This window comes from Leptinotarsa decemlineata, unplaced genomic scaffold, assembly GCF_025532065.1.
Source record: "Leptinotarsa decemlineata unplaced genomic scaffold, Ldec_3_MD MMD2_tig00000035_RagTag_RagTag, whole genome shotgun sequence".
NCBI lineage: Eukaryota > Metazoa > Arthropoda > Insecta > Coleoptera > Chrysomelidae > Leptinotarsa > Leptinotarsa decemlineata.
Genome location: NW_027412540.1, coordinates 23,753,479 through 23,777,985, shown reverse-complemented (window position 1 = coordinate 23,777,985; position 24,507 = coordinate 23,753,479). Strand labels below are relative to the sequence as shown.

Below are 24,507 nucleotides of genomic sequence, written 5' to 3'. Positions count from 1 at the left end.
GAACACGTTCTTTTTTTCTTTATGTTTATCGTTTTACAGTTGGAATAACATGGAGGAAAAATATAAATTGGGAGATACCGTTAAAGAATCATGTTAGTGAGGATTTATGGTAGATGAGGATTTTACGTATTCGCACAGCACTAGCTATATCGAACAAAATTGCTTATTTTTTTCACGTGTCCTCTCAGTCGAAAATAAACAAATTTGTAATTGATGCCTCGGTGACGTGTACAGCGTTGTTTTTAAATCAAGTGTACGTCATCAAAGACATTATTGAAATTACACGTCTCGAGTTGTGGTATAGTAAACAGTCTACTTAGGTTGGAATAAATTTTTTTGCGACGTATTATCTGTAATTGCTAGGTACTGGATTTTACAACAAATATATATTTTCGCGTTGTCATAAATAAGTCTTCTATTTGTTTTGAGTTCGTAGAGAACAAGTTGATTGTTATCTTCGACTTGTAAAGTTCAAAAAATATTTTTACAGGAAATGAAAAGTTTAATGAATGAAATAATTATTTCAGTATTTAATGTATTATAATCACACACTCGGTATGATTGAAGAAACAAGGGTAAAGAGGAAAATGCTCTAGAAAATAAATATGAATTTTTATAACCAGATAATTTAAAACATTTTTTATTTAGAAATCAAACGCTTAATTTATTTCCACTATTTGAATTTTTTGTTTAGCCGCTCGATTCACTTTCTGAACTGCCCTCTTGGGTCAGGAAGACGTCCTTATATCGGTAACGGTCCTTTATAGAAATCTGTAGTCGGTTCGGTCATAGAATTTTACCGGCGATTCCCGACTGCATTCTTTCGTGGTGATGTCGTGTGTTTGTTCGCTGAGTCGGCCGGCATATCGGTCAGGGGCGACTTCAAATTCTTTACAATAGTTTTATTTTTTACTAAAATATAATCAACAGTAGCAGTAACAGGAAAATGTTCATTGCATAGGAAATACACATGACGTTTATTCAAGTTTGTAACCGACTTCTTTGGACTCGACAATACAATAGTTTCATAAGTTTCTCTCATTATCCTTATCATCCTTATCTCCAGGATGTCAGAGCAAGTGAGACAACCACACTGTCTGCGCATGCGTATATATTTTATATCAAATCAAATGGGCTTGAAATAGCAAGGAAAACAAAAAAATGTGAAATTAATAGTTTAGTTTATTCAGTTTTTGTAAACTATTATTTTTCTGTGTTAAAGTCATCTATTTTTCACTTTCCTACACTTTACTGGTCTACATTTAATTAACTAAGGTTTTTTTTTGAATCTCATTGGTTTTTTCCTAGTTATTCGTCTCTCCTTACAGGAATCATGAAAAATTGAACAGAAACGCTCAGTTTTGAAAGTTGGCCCTTACTTTCAAATTAAGCACTGTAAGCAGATGTTAGAATCGAAATTAATTCAACGAAATTCATTTTTGCTTTGTTACTGTGAATAACGAAATGTTAATACCATCGTATCAGTTATAACTGTTATTTATTCGAAACCTATTCATATCGAGCTTTGAAAAACTTTCAGAGATATGGTAGTGATTAAAGCAAAGATTTATTACAATATATAAGGTTTTGTTTATTTTCAGCAATTTTGCAACAGAGTACAGTTATCCAAGGTCAATGGTTTATGATAAATTGTTTGATGTGTTCGCTTGTCATTATAAAAAACTTTTATTTCGTATTGCGTGGTTGGGTTCTCGAGTACAATTAAATTGGTTTTGTTTTATGCAATTCGTTGAAGTAGGGACGCACGCTGAGAAATTACGTGGGGAAATATTTAATGTGTTTATTAATGTTATTTGATATCATGCGTCAGTAGATAACTGAAAAGCGTATCGTCGTTAATGTGTTATGGCAATTGTAGAGATCAGAGTTCAATTCCAAAGCCTCTGGAAATGAAAAGATTCAGAGATGTTGAGGAACAAAAAAGATTCATTCTTTTAGAAATTTGTTCGAATGAACTGGCATTTCCCGGGGAATTCAACAAGGATTTCCCCATATATGTTCAACTTTGAAATTCCCAAATTTTCTGTAACATTTACTCTGATATTATCGTTAAAAATACATTTGTTTCAAATATCAATTTGGGATAATTGACAAATCCTTCTCATAAAAACTAACCTGTAGTTTTCTAATGGGGAATGTTCCTCAATTTGGGTTATTACATCAAATGCAAGTTTGAACAAAATAAAGTTGAGTTTAATGCATGAGTTTTTCAAATTCACTTCGAAAAGTATCCAAATTGATGTTTCAAATGTTGGGTTTTAATTTTTGAAGGGATTTAGTTCTAATCCACATATTGGCAACAGCGCCTACAATGTTAGATCGGAGTTCAAGTTACCTAGATATTCTACTTTAAAAAAAGGAAAATTATCTTTATAAATCAACAATTAAGGCAAAATATAAATTATAGTTCAATACCACGTCCACAAGCCACATAAACAGCAGTTGGAAGATAGGTTAGGTGCACAAAATGTTAAGTCACAGAATGTCTCGGAGAACTCGGAACCTAAGTAAACAGAACAGCACGCCTCGGAAATATGTCATCTTTGTTTGTCTCATACAGGTAACAGATTCATTGTCCTTTATCAGCTATAGCCGATGTTGCCAAATGGTGAAATAGAAACAAATCCCTTTAAATGTTTAATGCATTATTTCATTCCTCTTTTTTAAGTATTTAAATAAGTTTTAAAGCTCTTGTTTTAGAGCTCTTTTATGAAAACTACTTGATTTTCGTCAGGAGGAACATTCCCCATTCTTGAAGCTTTCATTGGCAATTCTTGTTTGGTCATTGTTTGTGTAAATACGAGGTACGTTCAAAAAATAAGGTGAATTTATCCGCCAAGATAAAAATGAAGACCATGTATTATTATTATCAGTATGATTTTCATTTTTCACTAATGAATATTTTTTGAAAAGTTACACCTCACGAATTGATCTCCACATGTTTCGCTAGAACAGTAGCTTTTTCAAGTAATTTATACTTGTTATAGTTGTTCTTACATTAATATTTATATACTACAGCTAACCATAATTGAGACTACCTCCAAAAAATTACCTGGACATCTACCTAAGGTACCTCTTCAATTATGATCACCTGAAGCATATCACCTCACATCTACATCAATAATAATTCTTTCTCGGTTTTTAAGAAAACATGTTCAATAATGGTCATCTATTCAAATCTAGTTGGTCATTTATTAGAATGTTTGCAAAATTTCGAACTCTTCGTAGAAGATATGATTTTCTTCTAAAAGATGATTCCAATATGTTGAATTAGTTTTCTAATGTATAATGTTCCTGGATTCGATTCCTAAATGTCCTGCCAGTTTGACCAATATATACCTTAGGGCACGTTCCACATTTTAATTTATATACTCCTGATTTCTCGAATTTTAATGTTTTGTCTTCATTATTTTTAACAAACTTCCCAACGTATTACTTGTTATATATGCAGTTTTTGAAATTACTATTGATCTTCATCAAGTAACGGCCGAATCAATCAAAAAAATAATAAAGATTTCTTTATTATTAGATATTTATTATTAGATATTTATTATTAGATATTTATTATTATTAGATTATTTAGATATAACACACTTGTGTCAATCCTCCGAGCAGTTCTAATATGCACTTTTTGGTATACCCTTGAGCACTCATAGCGATTCGGTTTTTATCTTCTCAATCGTTGCAAAATGTAGTTCTTTCATGAGCCTCTTCAATATTAGGCACAGAAAAAAGTCGCAGGGAGACAAATCTGGTGAACACGGTGGCTGAGGTAGGATTACCGTGTTGTTTTTCGCCAAAAAATTAGGAACATCGGGGTGCAGAAGCCATGAATTGTTTTTTCACATTACCGGACGTTTTCTTCACATTCCGATTAATTTGAATGGAATTTGTTTTTTATAAAAAGAGTATTTCTTTGTTTCAGATTACGTAGCTGGTGGAGAACTCTTCACTCATTTATACCAAAGAGAACACTTCACCGAAGATGAAGTTCGTATTTACATCGGAGAAATAATCTTGGCCTTGGAACATTTACACGCTGTAAGTTGTTTCCTTATATACTGAACGAAAGTCGTTTTTGTGGAGGAAAATCAGCTTTTATCGACCATCTTTGGACATTTTCACCATTACACTTTTCATACTTTTCAGGTTGTGGTACTTAGGTGAAAATACCCAAAGAAGGTCAGGTCAATAAAAACTGTTTCCTTGAGCTTTCATACTCAAGAGGTGAATTAATTTGCCCAACTAAGCAGTAGGTGTAACCTGCGGTTTTTAAATTTTTCTTGTATTGAAAAATGTTGAATTTATCGAAATGCGTTGATGTTTGATAAATTTTGTGGAAGAGAAAAACATAAACACGAAAAAGTATCATTTCTAATGTTCTGAAAAGAAAAAACAGTAAATGAGAAACAATTTTTGGGTCGTTATACTGGGCTAACATATAAATATAGCATAAAAAGACTTAGGAGCTGATTTAGGGCCATTGCGCCCATACGTGACAACTGGAAATGCTGTGAGAAAATTGACGAACAGAACAAAATCGACTCTGTACTAGTTGACAGGATAGTCAGAAATCACACCCAATAAAAAAGCTGATTAATGAGCTAGCCACGAATTATAAAATCCCCGAATCATCTGTGGGGATCAATAATATAATTTTTCTTTTGGCTCCAGATAGGAAGATGATTCAATGTCAAAAAAAGAATCCTGGAAGAATTACCTGGGAAAACCTATATAAATGTGGAAAATAAATGCAAGTGACCGCCCTTGGGAGCCTCGTTGGTCTATGATATCCGAGGATTTAAGAAAAAGCGATTTATTTCCAACAGGAGTACCCAGTTACAGGAAATGCTATTATTACAGAATATATATGAGCGAAATATTAAAAATAATGGAATATAGAAATGTATAAAAGTAAATGCTAAAACAAAGTATATATAAAATATTTATATATGTAGAATTTCAAAAAAGGAATGAAAAATTGAGTATATAACAAAAAAGTTACAAATCATGCAGTGTAGCAGTACTGACACAAATGTTATTTATAGTATTATTAAAAGTGATTGTGAATACATGATACCAAGGCGTTGAGAGAGTCGAAATGAGTATTGCAGTGTTCACAGATTTTATTGAAGCTACTGCACATAAAATTCAATGGTGATCGTAGCATAACATTTGTGCGTGATACTTCGCAATAGAATTTCAGATTGTGTCGACATTCACTTCTTGGTACTAAGAAATCGATCTCGGGTAAAAGAACTGTACTGTCAATATTGTTGTTGAGTTATTTATGCAGGAATTTTATACCAAGGATAACTTTCCTATTTTCCAAAGATATATCAAATTGTGTCAACAAAATGTTAAAATCGATGCTTCTCGTGGGGTATTGACCATCAACTTTTAGAAATAAGTATTTTAGAAACTTCCTTCACACGCTCTCAATTGATGTTTTTTGGAAGTCGTAAACTGGATTCCATAACACAGAGCCATACTCTAACTTAGATTTGGCATACGCAAAATATAGCAATTACAAGATGGCAATACTTTTGAAGTTTTTGCCATTTTTGTAAATGAATCCAAGCATCCTATTTGCATCAGCAGTCATATTCCTTATATGTGTTGTAAATGTTAATTTACTGACGTATGTTATACCAAGATCTTTAATCTCATATAAGCGGTTAATTGTAGTTTTGTTGATTGAATAATCGTACATTAAAGTTCGCGTTTTTGTTGTAAATGATATTATTTTACATTTGGATACGTTTTGGCAGTCAGTAATGTTGTCGATTTTATAATATAGTTTCAGGTAGTCTGCAAATAGTAGGCTAGGAATATTCAAAGAGATTGCCATCTCATTCATAAAAATTAAAAATAAAAGAGGTCTAAGATTAGAATCTTGTGGTACCCCAGATGTAACTACGTACTAAGCCGATTTGAAAGATTCATATTCGACGAATTGTTTTCTGTTAACTAGATATGATTCAATTAGAGCAGTGTTTCTCAATCTGTGGGTCGCGACCCAAAGGGGGGTCGCGAAGCCTTACTCGAGGGGTCCTCGTGAAGAGGACCGACACTAAGTGGGAAACATCTGTATACCGAAAACCCACTCATACGGGACAGTATCTGAACCACGAATCCAACCACCATCAATCGACTAAAAGAGGAATCATCAACACTCTATTAGATCGTGGTTTGGTTTGGTTCCTTCTCGAGAAGGAACTAGACATCATCAAAAATTATCTTCAACAGAATGGCTACTCCAAAGCTATGGTAGAAAAGACTTTGGCTAGAAGACAGCAGGAGCCTCGCGAGGAAGATAAGCCGTCACAACCAATGCTTGCACTTCCCTACATCAGAGGATTATCGGAGAGGATAAGAAGAATTGGTTCCAAGTACAACATCAGAACCTGCTTCAGATCCGGTAACACTATCCGTATAGCAGCCTCACGAAAACCAGGATACCAAACGCGGACTGCGATTCCAAGAATTGCATTTACCGGATACCCTGTGAGTGCGGAAAATCCTATATTGGTGAAACTAAGAGGCCATTGAATATTCGCTTTGCCGAGCACAAGAAACACACACAGCGAGGGGAAACCAGCAAATCAGGAATAGCAGACCATGTTTGGACCCATCAACACAACATCGAGTGGTCCCAAGCTGAGATCTTGCACAGAGAGGAACATTGGTTTAGGAGAAAATTCAAGGAAGCCGCATACATGTTGTCCAACAACGTATTCAGCCAAGCCAGCGTAGAAATACGCAACATATGGAAACCCATCATCAAGCGAAAAATGGCCAACTCCTGCCAAAACGGTCATCTCCCACGGAACCAGTGAAGCGGAAAATGGAAAGCGGGAATCAGTGAAAGTACTCGAACAACCTATAAATAGTCATCTCTCGGAGGAATCAGTCCAGTCATCACCCGAAGACGATTGTAGATACTAACAATCGAAACATCGTGAACTAACGTGACTTGGAATCTCTCCACTTTTTATTTTTATTTTTTTTTCATTTCTTTATTTTTATTTATTCAATTGTTCTATTTTTATTTGTATTTTATTTCACTATTATTTCATTTCAGGTTTATTTTCGTTAATATAATTGTTATTTTCAATTCTCCTATTTTAGTTGTTTCAAATCATTTTATATAGTAGACAATGGAAGTCTGAACTAGTGAAATTCAGTACTACCTTGAGTCGCGCGTACCTCTTATTTACTTTAAAAACTCTGGCGGCTTCTTGCAGAGTGTGGATCTAAATAATAGATGAATATACCAAAATAGAAAAGACCATTAACCCAGTCTTTTGATAAAATTAAATTATTTCTTTGTCTTTCTATGACATAAGGGGGTCGCCAGAATTTTCCAACTTGTAAAGGGGTCGCGAAATCAAAAAGAATGAGAAACAATGAATTAGAGTAAGCAGTTGTTTAGAGAGCCCCCATTTTGTCACTTTGCTGAAAAGAAAATGATGGTCTATTTGATCGAAGGCTTTTTGAAAGTCTAAATAAACAACATCGACTTGTTTTTGCTTGTCCAGAATTGAGTTTTATCAGTCATGTGATACCAATTTTATCCCGTGAAGTTATCATGGGTTATTGCCAAAATAAAGTGGTTATTGAACTTTAGGTAAAACACATTACGAGTTTTTTACAACTCGTCATAGTTATCTCTGTCAGTTCCAAAGTCTAATTTCACGTTTCCTCGCTCTTAATATTATAATTACATGCAATCTGGCCCTAACTTGTGTAGTTCGAATACAATCAAGATACCCATACCCACGATGTTTACAACAAATTTGTTATTCTTTCCCAGTCGTTAAACCTCGTTGTAGGTGACTTTACTTTGTGGGTTCGCGTTTTATTAATAACATGTTTTTACTTTTTGTTTTATCTCCGATGTGAAAAATAGATCGGCCTTCGGTTCAGTGAAAGGCTTTTCACAAAGGCTATTGTTTTGTTTTTCGAACGTTTGGCCTAGGTGTCGGAAGATTTTCTTTGTTTGTGGCTTGTTACAAGTTTATTGTACGCGATTTTTACAGTTGACTTGCGTCAGATGTATTTATGATGAATTCTGAGATAGCTACACAATTGTGAAGTTTTAATGAAACTGATTTCGGGAAACTACGCCAATATTTTTATTGGCGTAGAGTATAATTTCTCTAATCATAATATTTTTGATTTTCAAATTGAGATACTAAGAATCGCAGATTATTTCTTTATTCTTAAGAAATTGAAGAGGTATGATATCCACTTCGAAGAATTTTTTTTTCCATCTAAATCACTATTTCTTCGAGTTTTCACTTTTTTAGAGACAGTAATGTTGCGATTGATTTGATACAAAATTTACAGCTGCGCCACAATCGTTCAACCTAAAAAGGTTTCCATCTTCCTAATAATTTGAAGTAGAGATACTTTTATTAGAATTATATCATTATTATATTTGAGTGCATTTCATTGGTATTTTTTTTATATAATATGTGTTCATTGTAAAGTATGTTATTTCTGTTATTTTATTATACTTTGTAGTTAGTTATAGTCCCTAATTATAAGCATTCATTGTTTCTTGGGACAATAAACCGAATAGAACTGAATGGAATTATAAGATTAAAGTTAGAATATTTGTTTATCAATGAACTTGAGTGTAGAGAAGTGTCAAATTTTCATTCAGACTCCGCGTGGAAAACTCATTTGATTGTTTTGTCACTTTCTGTAATATAATATTGTTTATCATTAGCAGTTTTTCAAGGCACAAATCGATAATGCGAAAAGTCAAGGATAGATATTCTAGACCTAAATTATCCACATCGGGTTACATACATATAGTTATTCAAATTATATGCGAAAAAGGAAACTCAGAGTCACAAAATTTTGGAATAACATACTAAGGATTTCAGCAAAGTTTGTTAATCCTATTTAATATTTCGGGCTAAAATAAAACATAATTTTTGTATAAGTAACGCCTTCTGGAATATGTAAGACAATTAATCTCTGTTTTGTAAAGAAATAATAATGACTTTAATCAACTCAATTAAAAAAATAAATAAAAACAAAATAAGTAATAATAAATAATTTATTGCATTGCAAGTAGAGGGGTTCCAGAAATAACCGACCCAACAAAGAAAACACAAAAATTTTTGTAAAAAAAATTATTTATTTTTCAAAATAATCTCCTTGCAGCTCTATATGCTTTTCCCAGATACGGCCTTAATTTCGATACCGTTCTTATAATAAGAATCGTCTTGTTCCTCAAAATAACAATAAATATCAGTGATTATTATTTTAATAATTGACCCTAAACCATTTGGAAGGTATCTAATGAGACTGAGACACTCCTAAATTGCACGCGCCTAATTTACATGTTTTGCAAAACTCCTTATAACTAGGCGCCAAATCCATCTACGTTCTCAAGAAAATCACATATAGAATAACAACATCTTGTTTTATTATAATGATACAAAGTACTAAGTTTGCTGATTGTAATATATTGTCGGGCCAATATAAACATATTGTGAATGAAAACTATAATTAGATATATACTTCAATTGTCTAATATGATTCGGAATCTATGAAAGAAAACATAAAATCAGAATAAATACCTGAAATATCAATTATATTAGGCAATGAAACGTCAAAAGTTCAACGGTGAAATTTATATACAAACTTTTGGTACTCCAATGGAAGCTAAGTTTAGCCCCATCTTAACAACATATGCCATGGACAACCTATTAGACTTGGTTTTACTCGTACTTCCCTTTTTTCTCTTTTTTATGAAAAAATATGTAGATGACATCATTTCCCTTCCTCAAGATGGAATATCTGACATTATGGACATTCGTAACTGAAAACAACGAGCAATGGGTTCCGTTCCTTTTGACGCTAAGGTAATCAGAACACCAGATAATACTCTCCTCATAGATTGGTATCGTAAGCCTTTCAGTTCTGGTAGGTTCTTGAACTATTGGTCATACTATAAACAGTCAACGAAAATTAACTTGATCAAGCAAATAAATATATAAAAATCAATATGGCACATCAATTTGAGCTTGTTATCGATCATGGAATACTTTAAATCTGTTGGAACCTCTTCTAATCAAAAGTGATCCTCGATTTTGGTCGTCATAGTTGTTATCATTGGCATCGAAAAGGTTCTCTCTCTCTCTCTGTCTGTTTTTCCGTTAATCAGCTGTCGCCCCCATACGAACGACAACTCTCAGAAGTTGAGAAACTTGTGCGAGCTAAGGACTAACGAGATTTTACCTTTTATCGTGTGATTCCTAACACGGTTGCAGAATCATTCCAGCTTCAACCAGATAAATTATCTCGAGAAAAATATCTGGTCGAGGCAGGAATCGAACCCACGGTCTTCCGATCGTGAGTCGGGCGCACTACCACCGCGGCCAATTCCACAACCACCAGGTTTTAAAACTATTTTTTTTTTCGGATTCTGGTTTCAAGTATGCTGAAAATACTAGGGGAAAATAATATGTCTAGATTCTCATAAAGATTGGTAACCTTTCACCAGTTCCTAAATGGCAAGCTTAAATTGAAAATCTCGCGCGATACAAAAGATTTTCACTCAGCTTCACCGTTTACAGACCACTATAATTAATTCAAGCTGATATCGAACATGTTCCTCTTTCATGAATAATTTCTGTGTACCATGCATATATTTCCACGTTGTTCACACACTTTCGTCTGGTGTGCGGTTTATTTGGCGTCACGTGGTTGGCAGCATTGTCAAATTGTATTATAGCTTTCCGTCCATGGCATCGCCCACCAGATATGCACTTGTTTTTCGGTGTTGATTTTCATATGGCGCAGAGGGGGGACATGGGCGGAGGACTCGTTTTCGATTCCTTGAATAGTTTCAGGGTTCCCAACTTGAAGGTTTACCCCGCAAATTTAGGGGAAAAAAGTAGAATGGGATTTTTAGGGGTGTTATATTTTGAAGGGTATTTTTAGGGATTTATATAACATCGATTTTTTTATGTTTCGATTCGCGTTGCAAAGGAATAGTGGATCCTGTATAACATTTCAACCGTCTGAAAAAATGTCAAAATTATTCAATGTTAACATGTATGACTCTAAAAAAGAGTCAGAATTTAAAGAAAATGATTTGTTTCTTGAAGTTTCAGATAAATAATTTATGAATAATGAACATTAAAAAATGTTGCTGAATGATATTGTTTATTGATTGTTTTGAATTTATTATTTGTTTAATTCTATTTTATCATATAATAATGATTTGTAATGCTTCATTCATGTAAAAATATTTAATTATTCATTCCACAAATGATTCAAAATTTTACTGGGGAATTCCTGGCAATTGTGCGGATTTTAGGGATTTCTTATTGGGGCTTTGGAACTATAAATTTTTGAGAGTTGGGAACACTGAATAGTCTTCGTGGTTCACGTCAGAATTGAATTAATCAAATGTTAGGTTATGTTGAATCAACGATCAAATACATGAAGTTTTCGGGAAGTGTCTACATCAAGAGAACTGTGGAAATTTTAATAGAAAATATGACGATTTTATTATAGAAAAATTTCGTTGACTATTCCATATGTACAATCCACGACACATTTGAAAATAAATCCAGATATGGTTTTGTTTTATAGACATCACATTCGTTCAACTTGTTTCACATTCATGACATTCCCTTTTCGCATATCATATATGCGGTTTTGTGGTTAGAATAAACATACCTACTTATATATTTAATACCAAGCGAAAGTAACATCTAGAATTGGAATAATTTGAATTTCATTTCTTTGTCGTCACTGATGTTGATCTTTAATTACTTTGAAATTCTCTCATCTGGTTATTTATTCTGAAAATATTACAATCTGTCAAATAAACTATGCCTTCACTTTGTGTGGCACTTCTGTATCAACATGTCACTATAAATATCAAAAAATTTGTTTTTGTTAAATGGCATAATATTCAAGAATAAGATACCAACACATTTTCAAGGAGTGTAGGACCAATTTAACTGATAAATTCAAATATAAAAAAACAGAAAACTGTACAGAGTGACTGAAATGGAGAGTGAGATTACCAGAGATGAAGACTAATTGATTTTATGCTTTGAATATTGTTTCTCTATCCTCAGTATTTGAACGAAGTCACATGTTTCGCTATAAAACAAATTATTCAGACCTATAGAGTATAGACCTGAAGAAACTATTGTATAGCGAAACACGCGTTTGTAAAACTGTTTAGTGAATATCTCACAGTAAAGTGTTTCATGAATTTGTTCAAAACATGAAATTATTTACATCTAATTATATCCGAAACAAAACCAAACAGAAAGTTTATGTCTATCTTAGTCGTAATAATGGGCTTGTTTCATGATTTTTTGGTTTGATTAGTAATTTCAAATTGAAAAATAGTGTATTTTGTTTCAGCTCTCTAAATAGCATTGTTTTCCCGTAATTAATTATGAAAAATAGGATTTTGTAGGCCCGTGACGTCACGGGCCTAGAATACAAATAATGAACATTGCCAAAATTGTAAAACTCACGGAGCGTATAAACAGTTTCTGATTCATTCGTGATTCAAAGTAAAATCACACTCACTTCCGACAACTAAATCTAAGAAGGAAGGGTAAGAAATGCATTGAAAGGGGGAATGATTTATACGTGGGATCCAAATAACACAAAACCCAATAAAAACGTTATTTTTGAAATATCTCCGGTAGTAGACATTTTCATGTTGATATCACTATCACTGAAAGTGTATATGAACACGTTAATGCACCCAGAAAAACCTGCAGCAACATATCATCTGAAGATCTTGACCTGCCAATCCTCTCTCTCATAAAACAAAATGTATGTCTCCAGAGGATCCACTGAATTCAATGCATCGCCAGAAATTCACATACGTCTTGAACATTTACTACAAAGTAAACAAGTGAGGATTTTTCCAGCAAAAAAATTACAAACACAAGGCGGAATAATTCAAACCAGAGCGGTCAGGAGTATTAATTGTGCTATTGTTTTGCTCACGAATAGTATTCAACAAGAACCCCAATAATTGAAAACAATGCTCTTGTGGTCCTTATCAGTATCTAGTACACTTCAAAGCCTCCAGGAAATCGGTTGGAGGGAGAGATGATACATTCTTACGAAACTTCAGCTGCATGAACAGGTGTTTGAGTTTGGTGAATAGATAGGAAACATTATTGGTCTCGTTCATCATTAAAACCTGTTCTTGAAATTCTTCGTCATGAACAACACTTGTAAAATGCTATTCATGTAGCAAGTGTTTCCTAAATTATCCAATCCAATTTTCTTCTCTAGATTTTCAGGACAACTATCTACTGATTCGTAAGGAAGAACATATTTCACAGAATCTGCATATGAACCATTTTTCAAGCTGCAATTGATCCTTCCGAATGATGAAGGGTTTCGTAGAGGAATTGATTTGGCTTTTGCTTCATTTTCAACAAAACTATTCAGTAAACTTAGACCGGCTAGTCATTGAAATGAAAAATTGATCAATTATTTTTGGTATTATAGAGATAGATGAACCTTCAATGTAATAGTAACTCTCTAAGTTTCAGTTTAGTTTAATACATCGATTCAGCCAAAAAAAAACTTTGAATTAAGTACATTGAGACAGTGTTTGACTTCGAAGCGTTAAGTAGAGCCAAAACATCTACTGCAAATTAGAAACAGTAAATATTCATTTGGTGAAAAATATAACTGAGAAAGCGTTTATATGTTGATATTTTTCAACTGAAATAACTTCTTTCCCCGCCAATGTCGCCCAGTAACAACGAACCGCTGTAGTCGGGCCAAACAGAGCTAGATTTCGGAATTTGGGTCGCATCGACACCAGCTCAGAGTGGGCATTAATTAACTGGAAATAACTCGAAACATTTGCAAACGACGGTATGGCTCCTCGAAAGCGAAATGTCAAATTGGCTATGACATATATACGCATGTATAGTGTTACACGCGTAGCGCCACGTGTGCCATAGGTTGACGTTCCGTTTATTGTCGGAATTTGTCTTTGGGTTCGGTTGTAGCTAGATTTCGAAACAAATGCCGGCGAAACTATTTCCTCTCGCCCAGCGGATGAAGTTGAACACTGCAAGTGTATGTGGTTTTGGTGATTTTTTTTTTGTTTCTGTACAAGACCACCCTGGTGTCGATACTGAATGTAATAAAATATTAAATTGATTTCCGTTTTCATTTTAAAAAAATTCGTCCAAAAAAGTGTCAGTCTATCGACGCTTTTTAACAATTTAACACTTCATTGTGAAGCTACGAGGGGTGTATGAAAAGTTTCCGACCTAACAAAGATGCAAGATATTTTTCAGACTTTTTTCCTTCTGCCTTCAACTTCTGATCCTTCATCCCTAATTTGATCCTTCATCCCTCACGGGCGGCCTTATATATGGGGCTCATATTTGGTGGAGGTACTTAACCTGTATATTAATCTGCCGCGCTTTAGTAAATCCCGAAATCCCCGCTTGGGCTCCCTTATTATATGATGATGTATCTAAGTTTCATCTACAGTAAGCAATCTGCGCCAAAACTCGAAATTAGTGCCTCCAAACTGCACCAACAGAGCGTTGGAAATGTTCATTCGAACACGTTTTTTGTCTAAAGTGAGCAAACGCGGCACCCAGCGCGCGAATAGCTTTTCCATGCCTAAATATTGATTCAATATGTGACAAACATCTCTGATATTCAATGTTTCCCGAAAACCATCCTTTAAAAGTTTTCCCCTGATTTTTGATATCACTGAAAGTAAAAAAGCAACTGATGTACAGTTTTTGGAAGAGTAAGGGTGTTTTAATAGAGGTGTAGAACTTTTAACTTGGTAACACTTTTTTAACTGGCGGCCATTTTGTCAGCTGTCAAATGATTTATATTCAGTTTGGTTTGGCATTTCAATATGAATAGACTGACGCCTGAACAACGCTTCCAAACTGAGCAAATTTGTATCGCGAAATACGTATCGCGCACTACGTCCATTTAACGGTCAACATAATCGTCCATCAAAGCAATTAACTCGATTAACTATGGAACATTTTCCCACCACGTTTATTCAAAATGATAGTACGCATCTACAGAGACGTCGTACAGTGCGTACAGAAAAAGTCATTGCTGCTCTAGAGTGTAACGTTGAGGAATCAGTCTATCCAGGAATTGGATATGTGTCCATGCACTTTCTGGAAGATTTTGCGGATAGATCTTGGTTTGCTTGCTTACAAAATCAAGTTCGTGCAAGATTTGAAGCCCCAGGATCACCAAGCAAGGCGTAGATTCGGTGAATGGGCCCAAATCATTTGCCGTTGATCCCAATTTTCATAAGCGAATTTTGTTTAGCGATGTATACGTCAATAAACAAAACTGCCGTATTTGGAGTTATGAAAATGCTCAAGTGTATGTCGAGACACCGTTACATCCAGAAAAACTGACTGTTTGGTGTGCTTTATATGCTCCGTACTTCTTCAAAAACGATGCTGGTCAAAACGTTACAGTTGATGGTGACTGCTATGGAGCCATGATTACTAGCTTTTTCGTTCATCAATTCAAAAACCCAGATTATTCATGCCAAATACATATATCTAAATCACTCATCAGATCAAAACTGGACTATGGATCCATTATTTACAATTCGGCAAAAAAGTCACTTCTGAAGTCACTAGACAGTATACAGAACACAGCTATCCGCCTAGCTACTGGAGCGTTCTGTACCAGCCCAAGCCCAAGCCTACTGTGTTTATCTGGAGAACCATCACTACATACCAGAAGAAAGTACTTGAGCCTATCTTACGCTACAGCGATATCTTCAAATAAAAATAATCCAGTCCACAGCTACTGCTTCTCAGATCGCTTCACATCCACTTATAGGAGAATGAGAAACCTTGCTCCACCCTTCTACGAAAGAATAAACAGATATCAAGCTGAATACCAGAATGCTATCCCCATCACATTCTGTCGCCTCCACCATGGACAATAAATATCCCGAAAATAAATACATCCTTGCAACAATACAACAAATACCATACTAACCCTACAACAATAAAGCAACACCTATACCAGATGCTCGACACAATGCCATCATACTCACGTATATATACTGATGGATCCAAAACTCCTGAAGGAACAGCTGCAGCATTTTCAACAAACCAATACAACGCCACCTACAAACTCCCCTCGACATTCAGTGTTTTCAGTGCAGAGCTCTACGCTGTATGGAAAGCCTTGGAATTTGCAAAAAATGTAAAATTACCAAACTCCCTTATCCTTACTAACTCTTTCAGCTCCATAATGAGCCTTTCCCAAATCTATCCTCATAATGTAATCCTTCGAATGATAAAAATAAAACTCCAACAACTCCAAATGGGTGAACAGAACATTATCTTCCTATGGATTCCATCACATATCGGCATTTAGGGAAATGAAAAAAGTGACCTACTTGCAAGAAATACAACAAAGAGTGAAGCACCCCTATGTACGAACATAATTGCCCGATCCGATTTCAAAAAAATTGTGAGGAACATTCTGATAAATAGTTGGCAACAAAAATGGAACACCAATGGGTCAAAGCTGAAGGAAATAAAGTCGTCAGTAAAACAATGGAAATACATACCAATGTCTAGGAAACATCATGTCATCCTCACAAGACTTCGTATAGGACACACAAGGCTTACCCATGGGCATATCATAGACAAAACTGAAGAACCACACTGTGATATTTGCCAGACAAAAATCACTGTTAAACACATTCTTCAAGAATGTCCATTGTATTATCAACAAAGAGAGGACAATAACATCCCATAGAATATTGCGCAAATCTTAGGAGAATACAGCGCAGTCGAAAATGTGATAAACTTTTTAAAACAAACTAATCTCTTAAACAATATTTAGTACCTTTACACAGTATCAATGTATTCACTAACAATATGAATGTCTTTAATAACTGTAATAGTTGATGAGACAATAAATAAAGCTAATTCAAAAAAAATTCAAAAACCTTGCTGTGCAGGAGCTGTGGATTCAACAAGACGGCGCAACATGTCACATGGCTCGTGCCACAATTGATTTATTGAAGGGAACGTTTGGTCCACGCATAGTTTCACGTTTTGGAATCGGGAATTGGCCTCCAAGATCGTGCGATCTAACGCCGCTATACTATTTTCTGTGGGGATTTGTGAAGTCGCTACTCTACGCCGTTAAGCCCGAAACTATTAACCACTTGGAGGACAACACTTGCCACGTTATCGCCGATATACGGCCACAAATGTCGGAAAAACTTGGACCTCCAGATTTGAACACGTCCGAGCCAGCCGTGGCGGTCATATGCCAGAAATCATATTCAAGTTATAATGCCAGAAGATTATCTTTCGAATAAAATAAATTTCATGTTAATTTAGAAAGTCATCTTTGTTTTATTCCATTTCAAAATTCTATACCTCTATAAAAAAACACCCTAACTTTCTGTTTGACGTGGTATTATAGGCTGATCTTGAACAACCTCCCAACAGAAAGGAAAACTCCTCATCCTTCAGAAAGAAATGCTTGCCAGTTTGATATTATAATTATTCCGTAATATTGTGATATGGCCATGAAAAATAAAATGTAGTCTCGGAGGAAACAACTTGGAAGAATTGAAAATTCGAGTGCACGGCTATAAACCAACCACGGTGTAAACAAAGTACGAAGTCGTAAATCGTGCTCACAACCTATCTCCATCTCCTTTTGGTGAACTTACGACTCCAAGCGGTCATCAAAACAACAGATGTGATGAAAGCATGTGTTAATTGTTTTGGTCTTCATTCCCACGTGTGAAAGAATATGACGTTATATCATGTGGTTCATCTCGTTAGGTATTGATGGTCTTGATACAAATACAAATATTTTTCATGGCTTTTTCGACGTTATTGATTGATGCAAATTGAGATGGTTTCTTTCCGATAGACTGTTTCGCAGTTCGTTCTTTATCTCACCAAAAACTCGAATTATTTCAAACAAAGAATTATTTATAGCTGATTTAGTACTCCGATAAAAGTGGCATCTTGCCACTTGTTTCACAATCTACATGTATTTCACCTTGCGACAGGCGATATGCATGTGATTAGTTATTTTTTGCAAACCTGACCTTTCTCAACCTAGCAACAATCCATTTGTGAATAGAAGATGTGAGATAAAAAAAATGTTATTTTCGTTACGAATCGCCGTCTAACCTTGAATGTCTCCTTAACATGTTATTTCGATTTGGGTATCCATTTTTGCGACTTGATATAAGATTTCGTTCGTGTTTCTTACTTATTTGACGTTGCTTCTCTCTCAGGCACATTTGTCCATCCTTCTCCTATCAAAATTGGACTAGGACTAGTTCCTATTTTAATTCTCTCGTTTTTCTGTCTATTCGGTATACATTTTCTAATCATGAAAAATAAGAATTGAAACTTCTTATGTAACTTTTAGTTTCCATTTTTCACCATGATCGCCTACCAAGTAGTAATGGCTACATACATCAGTTGATTTTAAATAAAATTTCCGGCCTGCTAGAGATTTGCAACTTAATTAAACTCGATGGCAATGCAACATTACCCTTACCAATTACTTTCATGGCCATTGAAAAGGTAAATTTTTTCGAGATAATCTGTATGCAGTGGGAATCTGTGCAAGGTTTTTCATTCAAATGTTTGTACTAAAAGAAATCATAAAAAATAAAAATATTGTATAATAACACCGCTTACCTTTATACATAAAGGAATTTTATATTATTACATCACATTTTTATAGCTCTTCTTTGATAATGATAATAAACTTTATCGAGTTTCGAATATTTCGAGTTATGAGTTGAGTTATTGAGAATTCAGCAGTGTTACTGATTTGAAAATCATGTAGATTTTTATCAATATTAAGTAAGCGATAACTGTTCTCTTTTGTTCCACACTGAAACATAAACTTACAAACGAACGATCTTTCAAATTGAATCACAGGACAGCTGTCAGTGTCAATTGTTTTTATCTCGCTCTGTGGTTTATATCAACATGGCTTTTACCAGTAAATTATAATTTTCAAACCATAACGATTTCATTATGTGAATTTAAACAATCTTCCTTGTATCAGTGAGGAGTCAAAACTTTCTTTTAATCTGGTAATTTGTTTTTTCTACACCCGTACTCTAACAATACACTTATATGACCATAATCCGTTTCATAATGATATCCATTATGATACAGATTTTTCATAACGATACAGATTATCAACCAATAGAAACCCATAATTTTTCAATCAAGAATCCTGTTCCTTTGTTTGTCCTAGATTTTAACCTGAGTAACTAATTGCTTTATTTGTCAAAATCAGTTTTCATGTTACCTACCTATATTATCAAAGTGTCTGAAAACAGCGATATAGAAGGAATACCATCGACTCCAATATTTTTAAAAGATCAGATTAATTACAGTTGTTATATTCAATATAAATATAATTAGAATCTTTATAGTTTTCATATATCCATGATAATACCATTAAGTTTGTGTTTTTTAAAAAAAATATGAGTTAATTACTGTAAATGTGTTCAATACAAATATAATATTTATAGTTTTTCATTATTTATCGGATTTAGAAAAAATAGCGTATGCAACTCTCGTGTAATGGTTATTAATACACTCGCATATACCATACAAAACTCGCCTTCGGCTCGTTTCGTATCCCGGTTAATGCTCGTGTCTTAATAACCATCATTACATGATCGTTGCATAATATACTATTACTTTATTGACATGTTTCAACTATTTAAATGTAACATTTGTTTTGACACGGCCATCCTCACCAACAGTAAGTTGAGCCCTTTTTTGTAACAAAATTTATATTATTGCATCACATTTTTTGTAGCTCTTCCTTGATAATGATAATAAACTTTATCGAAATTTTGGAATAATTTGTGTTATAAGAGTACACTTCCGTTCTGCTGTTCACCCAAAGATAGTTCCTAAGTTTCTAACTAGTCAGCAAAGATTGTCCTTATATATATATATATATATATATATATATATATATATATATATATATATATATATATATATATATATATATATATATATATATATTAAGTACATTATTCTATTAATATACTTTAATCCAAATGTTATTATCCTACATTCACTTTAAAAAAAAGCTGCACAGGTAAAAATTTCCAAAAATAATTCTTTACAAATCAAAGTTGGTAACAGCTTTTATCACTAGAACCACTGACATATGTCATGTCAACTATCTGTCAATCCTTCCAAATTAGTGTTTTGTGAAATTTCGACATGTGACATTATTCTTCCTTCAAAATAATTTTAAACTGTAACGTTTTTCACAAATATTTTATCCAATATTAGACATCCTTTAACCAGTTTTATAAATGTATTGTATCAATGTTCATCCATCATGTTGTGTCCAATATTTTACATAACCATCGTATGAAACATCCTCAAAAAGTTGTGAGTCTAACCATTCATAACTATATATTAATATTACTTACACCCTCAAATTGTAGCATCCCTGATGATGGAAACAATTTATTAAATTTCCGAAAGCTTGGACAAACTTTAAAGAGTACTCTTTCATTTGCTGCTTAGCCTTCATATATATATATATATATATATATATATATATATATATATATATATATATATATGAAGAGAGAGAAATGAAAATTTCTATGTTTTTTACCACTTTTATGGTTAAAAAGTGGTAAAAAACATAGAAATTTTCATTTCTCTTTTCATCATGGTCTCTTACCACGTAGTAACGGCTACACAAACTTTCACATTTATATTAGTATAGATAGATTTTTCGCATTTAAACATCTATGGACATACATTTCACGAAATTCTTCATTTCAGCTCTTGAGAAAAGTGTTTGAAAATATTATATTTCACATAGAAAACACGTTTTCATTCATTATTCTTTTATAATTTCCCCAATTTTTTTATATTTCAACATTGTAACATTAAAAATGCATCAGTTCAATGTCCTCAGACATGGCCAAACATCATCTTTTCTGATGATCCAACCATATCTGACAAGCTGAACAATTTCCGGTCAAAGTTGCACACTAAGATCTTTTTTTACCTGCTCTCTTCGAAGCTTTCGCATATCTATTAACTTTGTAAACTGGACGAAGTTATATTCCTTTGAAAAACGCCGTGTATGTATTTCGTATAGCGATAAATATAGTGATTTTGGGTTTTCCTTTTTTTTTGAGTGAATATTCGTAAATATACGATACCTTGTCAAAAATCTATATACTAAGAATGTGCGTTCTCAGAACTCTTAGAAGATATAGGAAATATAAAGGTGTTAAGCTATAAGATTCATTAGATTTGTTATACATTTTTCAGTTGGCTTCGTAATTATACCGCAAAGAGTCTCCTTTTTTCTGTATTTCAGAAAAGTCAGGTAAAAATAATGAACGTTTGTTCATTGAAAATTTAAACTAACAGATGTACAGCTTGTCAAAACTAGGAAGAGACTTGAGAATTCCATCTCTCTTAAGGTCCTAAGCCGAAATCGCCGAAATCACTACAATCTTATGGTTTCTAAATTCAAAATTTATGAGGCATTGTTATTTTAATTCTGAGAAAGCTAAGTACCTAAAGATATAAACAAATACCTGAAATTATTCAAAATGAATTTATTTTTCCTTTTCAACAATCTAAAGTTTTTTCTATTATTTACACTGTCATTTTAAAAGTCGTGACAATAACTTTAAAGAGGTTAATTTCAATTGCTTAGGTTGAAGATATTATATCATTTTGTTAGTTTCACTCATGTAATAGAGGTTCAGTCTTTAATTCTCTCAAATATCAGATTCCAGCAAACATTCAAATAAATCAGTCTCATTGTTTTCTTTTTACATCTCTTCAATAACTAATTTATTTATTTTTATTGAAATAATCTCAAAGGTTTTTTGGTTCTTGAACTTTTTTATGACTGGAAGTGCTAAAAAGCCAAGTATTCGGTATTTTCTCAATAAGTAGTACAACGCCCCTGAACAAAATGACCCCTCGAAAGCATATATTTTACTCATATTCAAAGTGATAATTTTCAGATTTACACACATATGCAGTATTCAGCAATTTGTTTTAAAAGTTAATTCGTAAACGACGAGATAAGTAGGTGACTTCGAATAATTCACTAATGTTGATCCTATCTGAAATCCAACAAGAACAGGTTTTTAATTCAAGGGGACATATTTCTTCATATCCTCAACTGTCATAGATCATCCCTCGTCCCTTGGTGACAGTCTCCCTTGAATTCTAAATGGGGAAAGTACTAAGTCTGACATCATTAAAAAGTTATTTCAGATTTTGATATTTGGAAGATAATGTGAACAAATCATAAAAAGACAACGAGAATAAATACTTTGTATGACCCCAAAAAATTTGAATCCGAAAAAACTACAGTGGGAACGTTGTCTGACATTTTGGAGCATTTCTGGAGTTACTTAATGATATTGTTTTTACCGCAAGAGGTCTCCAAAATGAATAGTAATAGTTACCCTGGAGGAGAAAATTGGACGATCTAACGGCACTTTTCCTCAATGGTGAGGTATTTCCATTTGGAACGGAGGTGAAATATCTCGGCATTGTCCTTGAAAAAAAACTCACCTGGAACGCTCACTTGGAAAAAGTTTCACACAAAGCCAGACAAGCCTATGGACATGTCGAAGGATTTGTGGTAAAACTTGGTGTTTAGGTTCCAAATAAAGCCATTGAATTTATGTGATGATTGTCAGACCAATGATCAGTTATGGTGCAATTGCCTGGTGGCTGAAGGCTCTACAGAAAACGGTCCAGGCGAAGCCCTCTGGCTTACAGAGACAAGCTTGTCTGGTCATCAGTAGTGGCATCAGTACCACACCGTCAGCGGCCATGGAAATCCTTCTAGATCTACCGCCTCCACATTTTTCTGGAGAGACTAGACGGACTGCATATAAACTTGTGGACATTGCCAATTGCACAAATCAATTTAATGCAGAGTGCAACAGACTGTTGGTTAACACTGGAACTCACAGCACTCTGGAAATGACCTCTGACTTTATGCCTACAACTGTCAACTACGAACTACCTTATAAAGTACTGTTCCCGAGTAGAGGGGGCTGGATCCTCCGGGAGAAGGAAATATTAAGAGCAAATAGTTGTTGGTTCACATATGGATCTTAACACCTTCCGGTTCTGGTGCAGGTGTTTTCAGTCCCAGACCCAGGACAGAGATATAAACCTGCCTAGGAACCTATGCGATTGTATTTCAAGCGGAAATTTACGCTATTGAATTTTGTGCGGAGAGATTGAAAGAATCTAACCTCATAGACAAGTCAATAAAAATATTCTCCGGCAGTCAAGCGGCGTTGGAAGCTCTTGGCTCCTACCGAGCAAGGTCTAAATTGGTAAAAAATTGCCAAAAGCCACTCTCCTCTATAGGAAGACTCAACAGATTGTCTCTGGTCTGGATTCCTGGCCATGCTGGCCTGGAAGGCAATGAGGCTGCTGACTCCCTTGCAAAAGAGGGTGCTGCAAGCAGCTTCATCGGACCAGAACTTGTCACTGGCATCGCTTTAGATGTAACACCTGGATGGCAAACAAAATTATGGACTTCTGGCAGAATCTTCCAGGATTGGCTCACTCCAATAGGCATGAACTATGATGTCTAACAGGCCTTCTTACAGGTCACTGTCATTTGAATCATATGCAGAGCACATACTTTGTGCCTGCCGCGCTGGGGACCGAATCAGGTTTTTAGAGTTCGGTAGAGCCGAACCCATGCATTGAATAGTCACATAGATGAATTCCATGTAAAATTATCTTTTTGTAGGGGTCATGGTCACCAAGGGGTGGGAGAGGAGGGATGACAGTTGAGGTTGTGATGGAAAGGTTTCCCCCTTGAATTGAAAACTAACCTGTTTCATAATTTTTTCTCTACAAATGTGTCTTGAAAATATTCGATATTTCGTTTTCGGTACCGCACAACGTACCTCAACTACTTCTCAGTGCTTAAATTGTTTCGAGTAATGATAGGTTAATGGAGTTTTAAGTGAATTTGTTACTCGAACAACCACTTCAAATTGTGCCCGTGGAAAAAGACATCCGGAAATAATCAACAACATAATCATTAATTCTGTACAGGTGACGTTTCAAAACTGATGATTTGTAGTGAGTTTTTGTATATTTATATTCTACTTTAGTATCTACCGCGGTATGACCAAAAGATCACCAAACCCCTACCGGTCGGTCGGTAGCCAAGCGGTTCGGCGTGGGTGATTTGTTCACTCACTCGAATTGACTGCCGTGTTGGTCGGTGGTTCAAGCCCTAGTCTGAACGATTGATCTTCACTTGTTATCGTCCAACCCGTGTTAGGAATCACACGTTAAAAGGTAAGACTTCGTTAATCCTTAGCTCGCACAAGTTTCGACTTCTGAGGGTTGTCGGTCGTAGGGGTGTGACAGCTGGTTAACGGAA

General features: G+C 34.4%; 1 protein-coding gene across 2 annotated transcripts in view; it reads left to right on the top strand.

Annotated features, from left to right (window-relative positions):
- Positions 1-24,507, top strand: part of LOC111510031 (ribosomal protein S6 kinase alpha-5) — a 203,004-nt gene that overhangs the window by 119,133 nt on the left and 59,364 nt on the right. For both annotated transcript variants that reach the window (XM_074172067.1, XM_074172066.1), the window contains exon 4: positions 3,947-4,062. In XM_074172067.1, the coding sequence (XP_074028168.1) occupies positions 3,947-4,062 (116 nt within the window). The remainder of the gene's footprint in view (positions 1-3,946; positions 4,063-24,507) is intronic.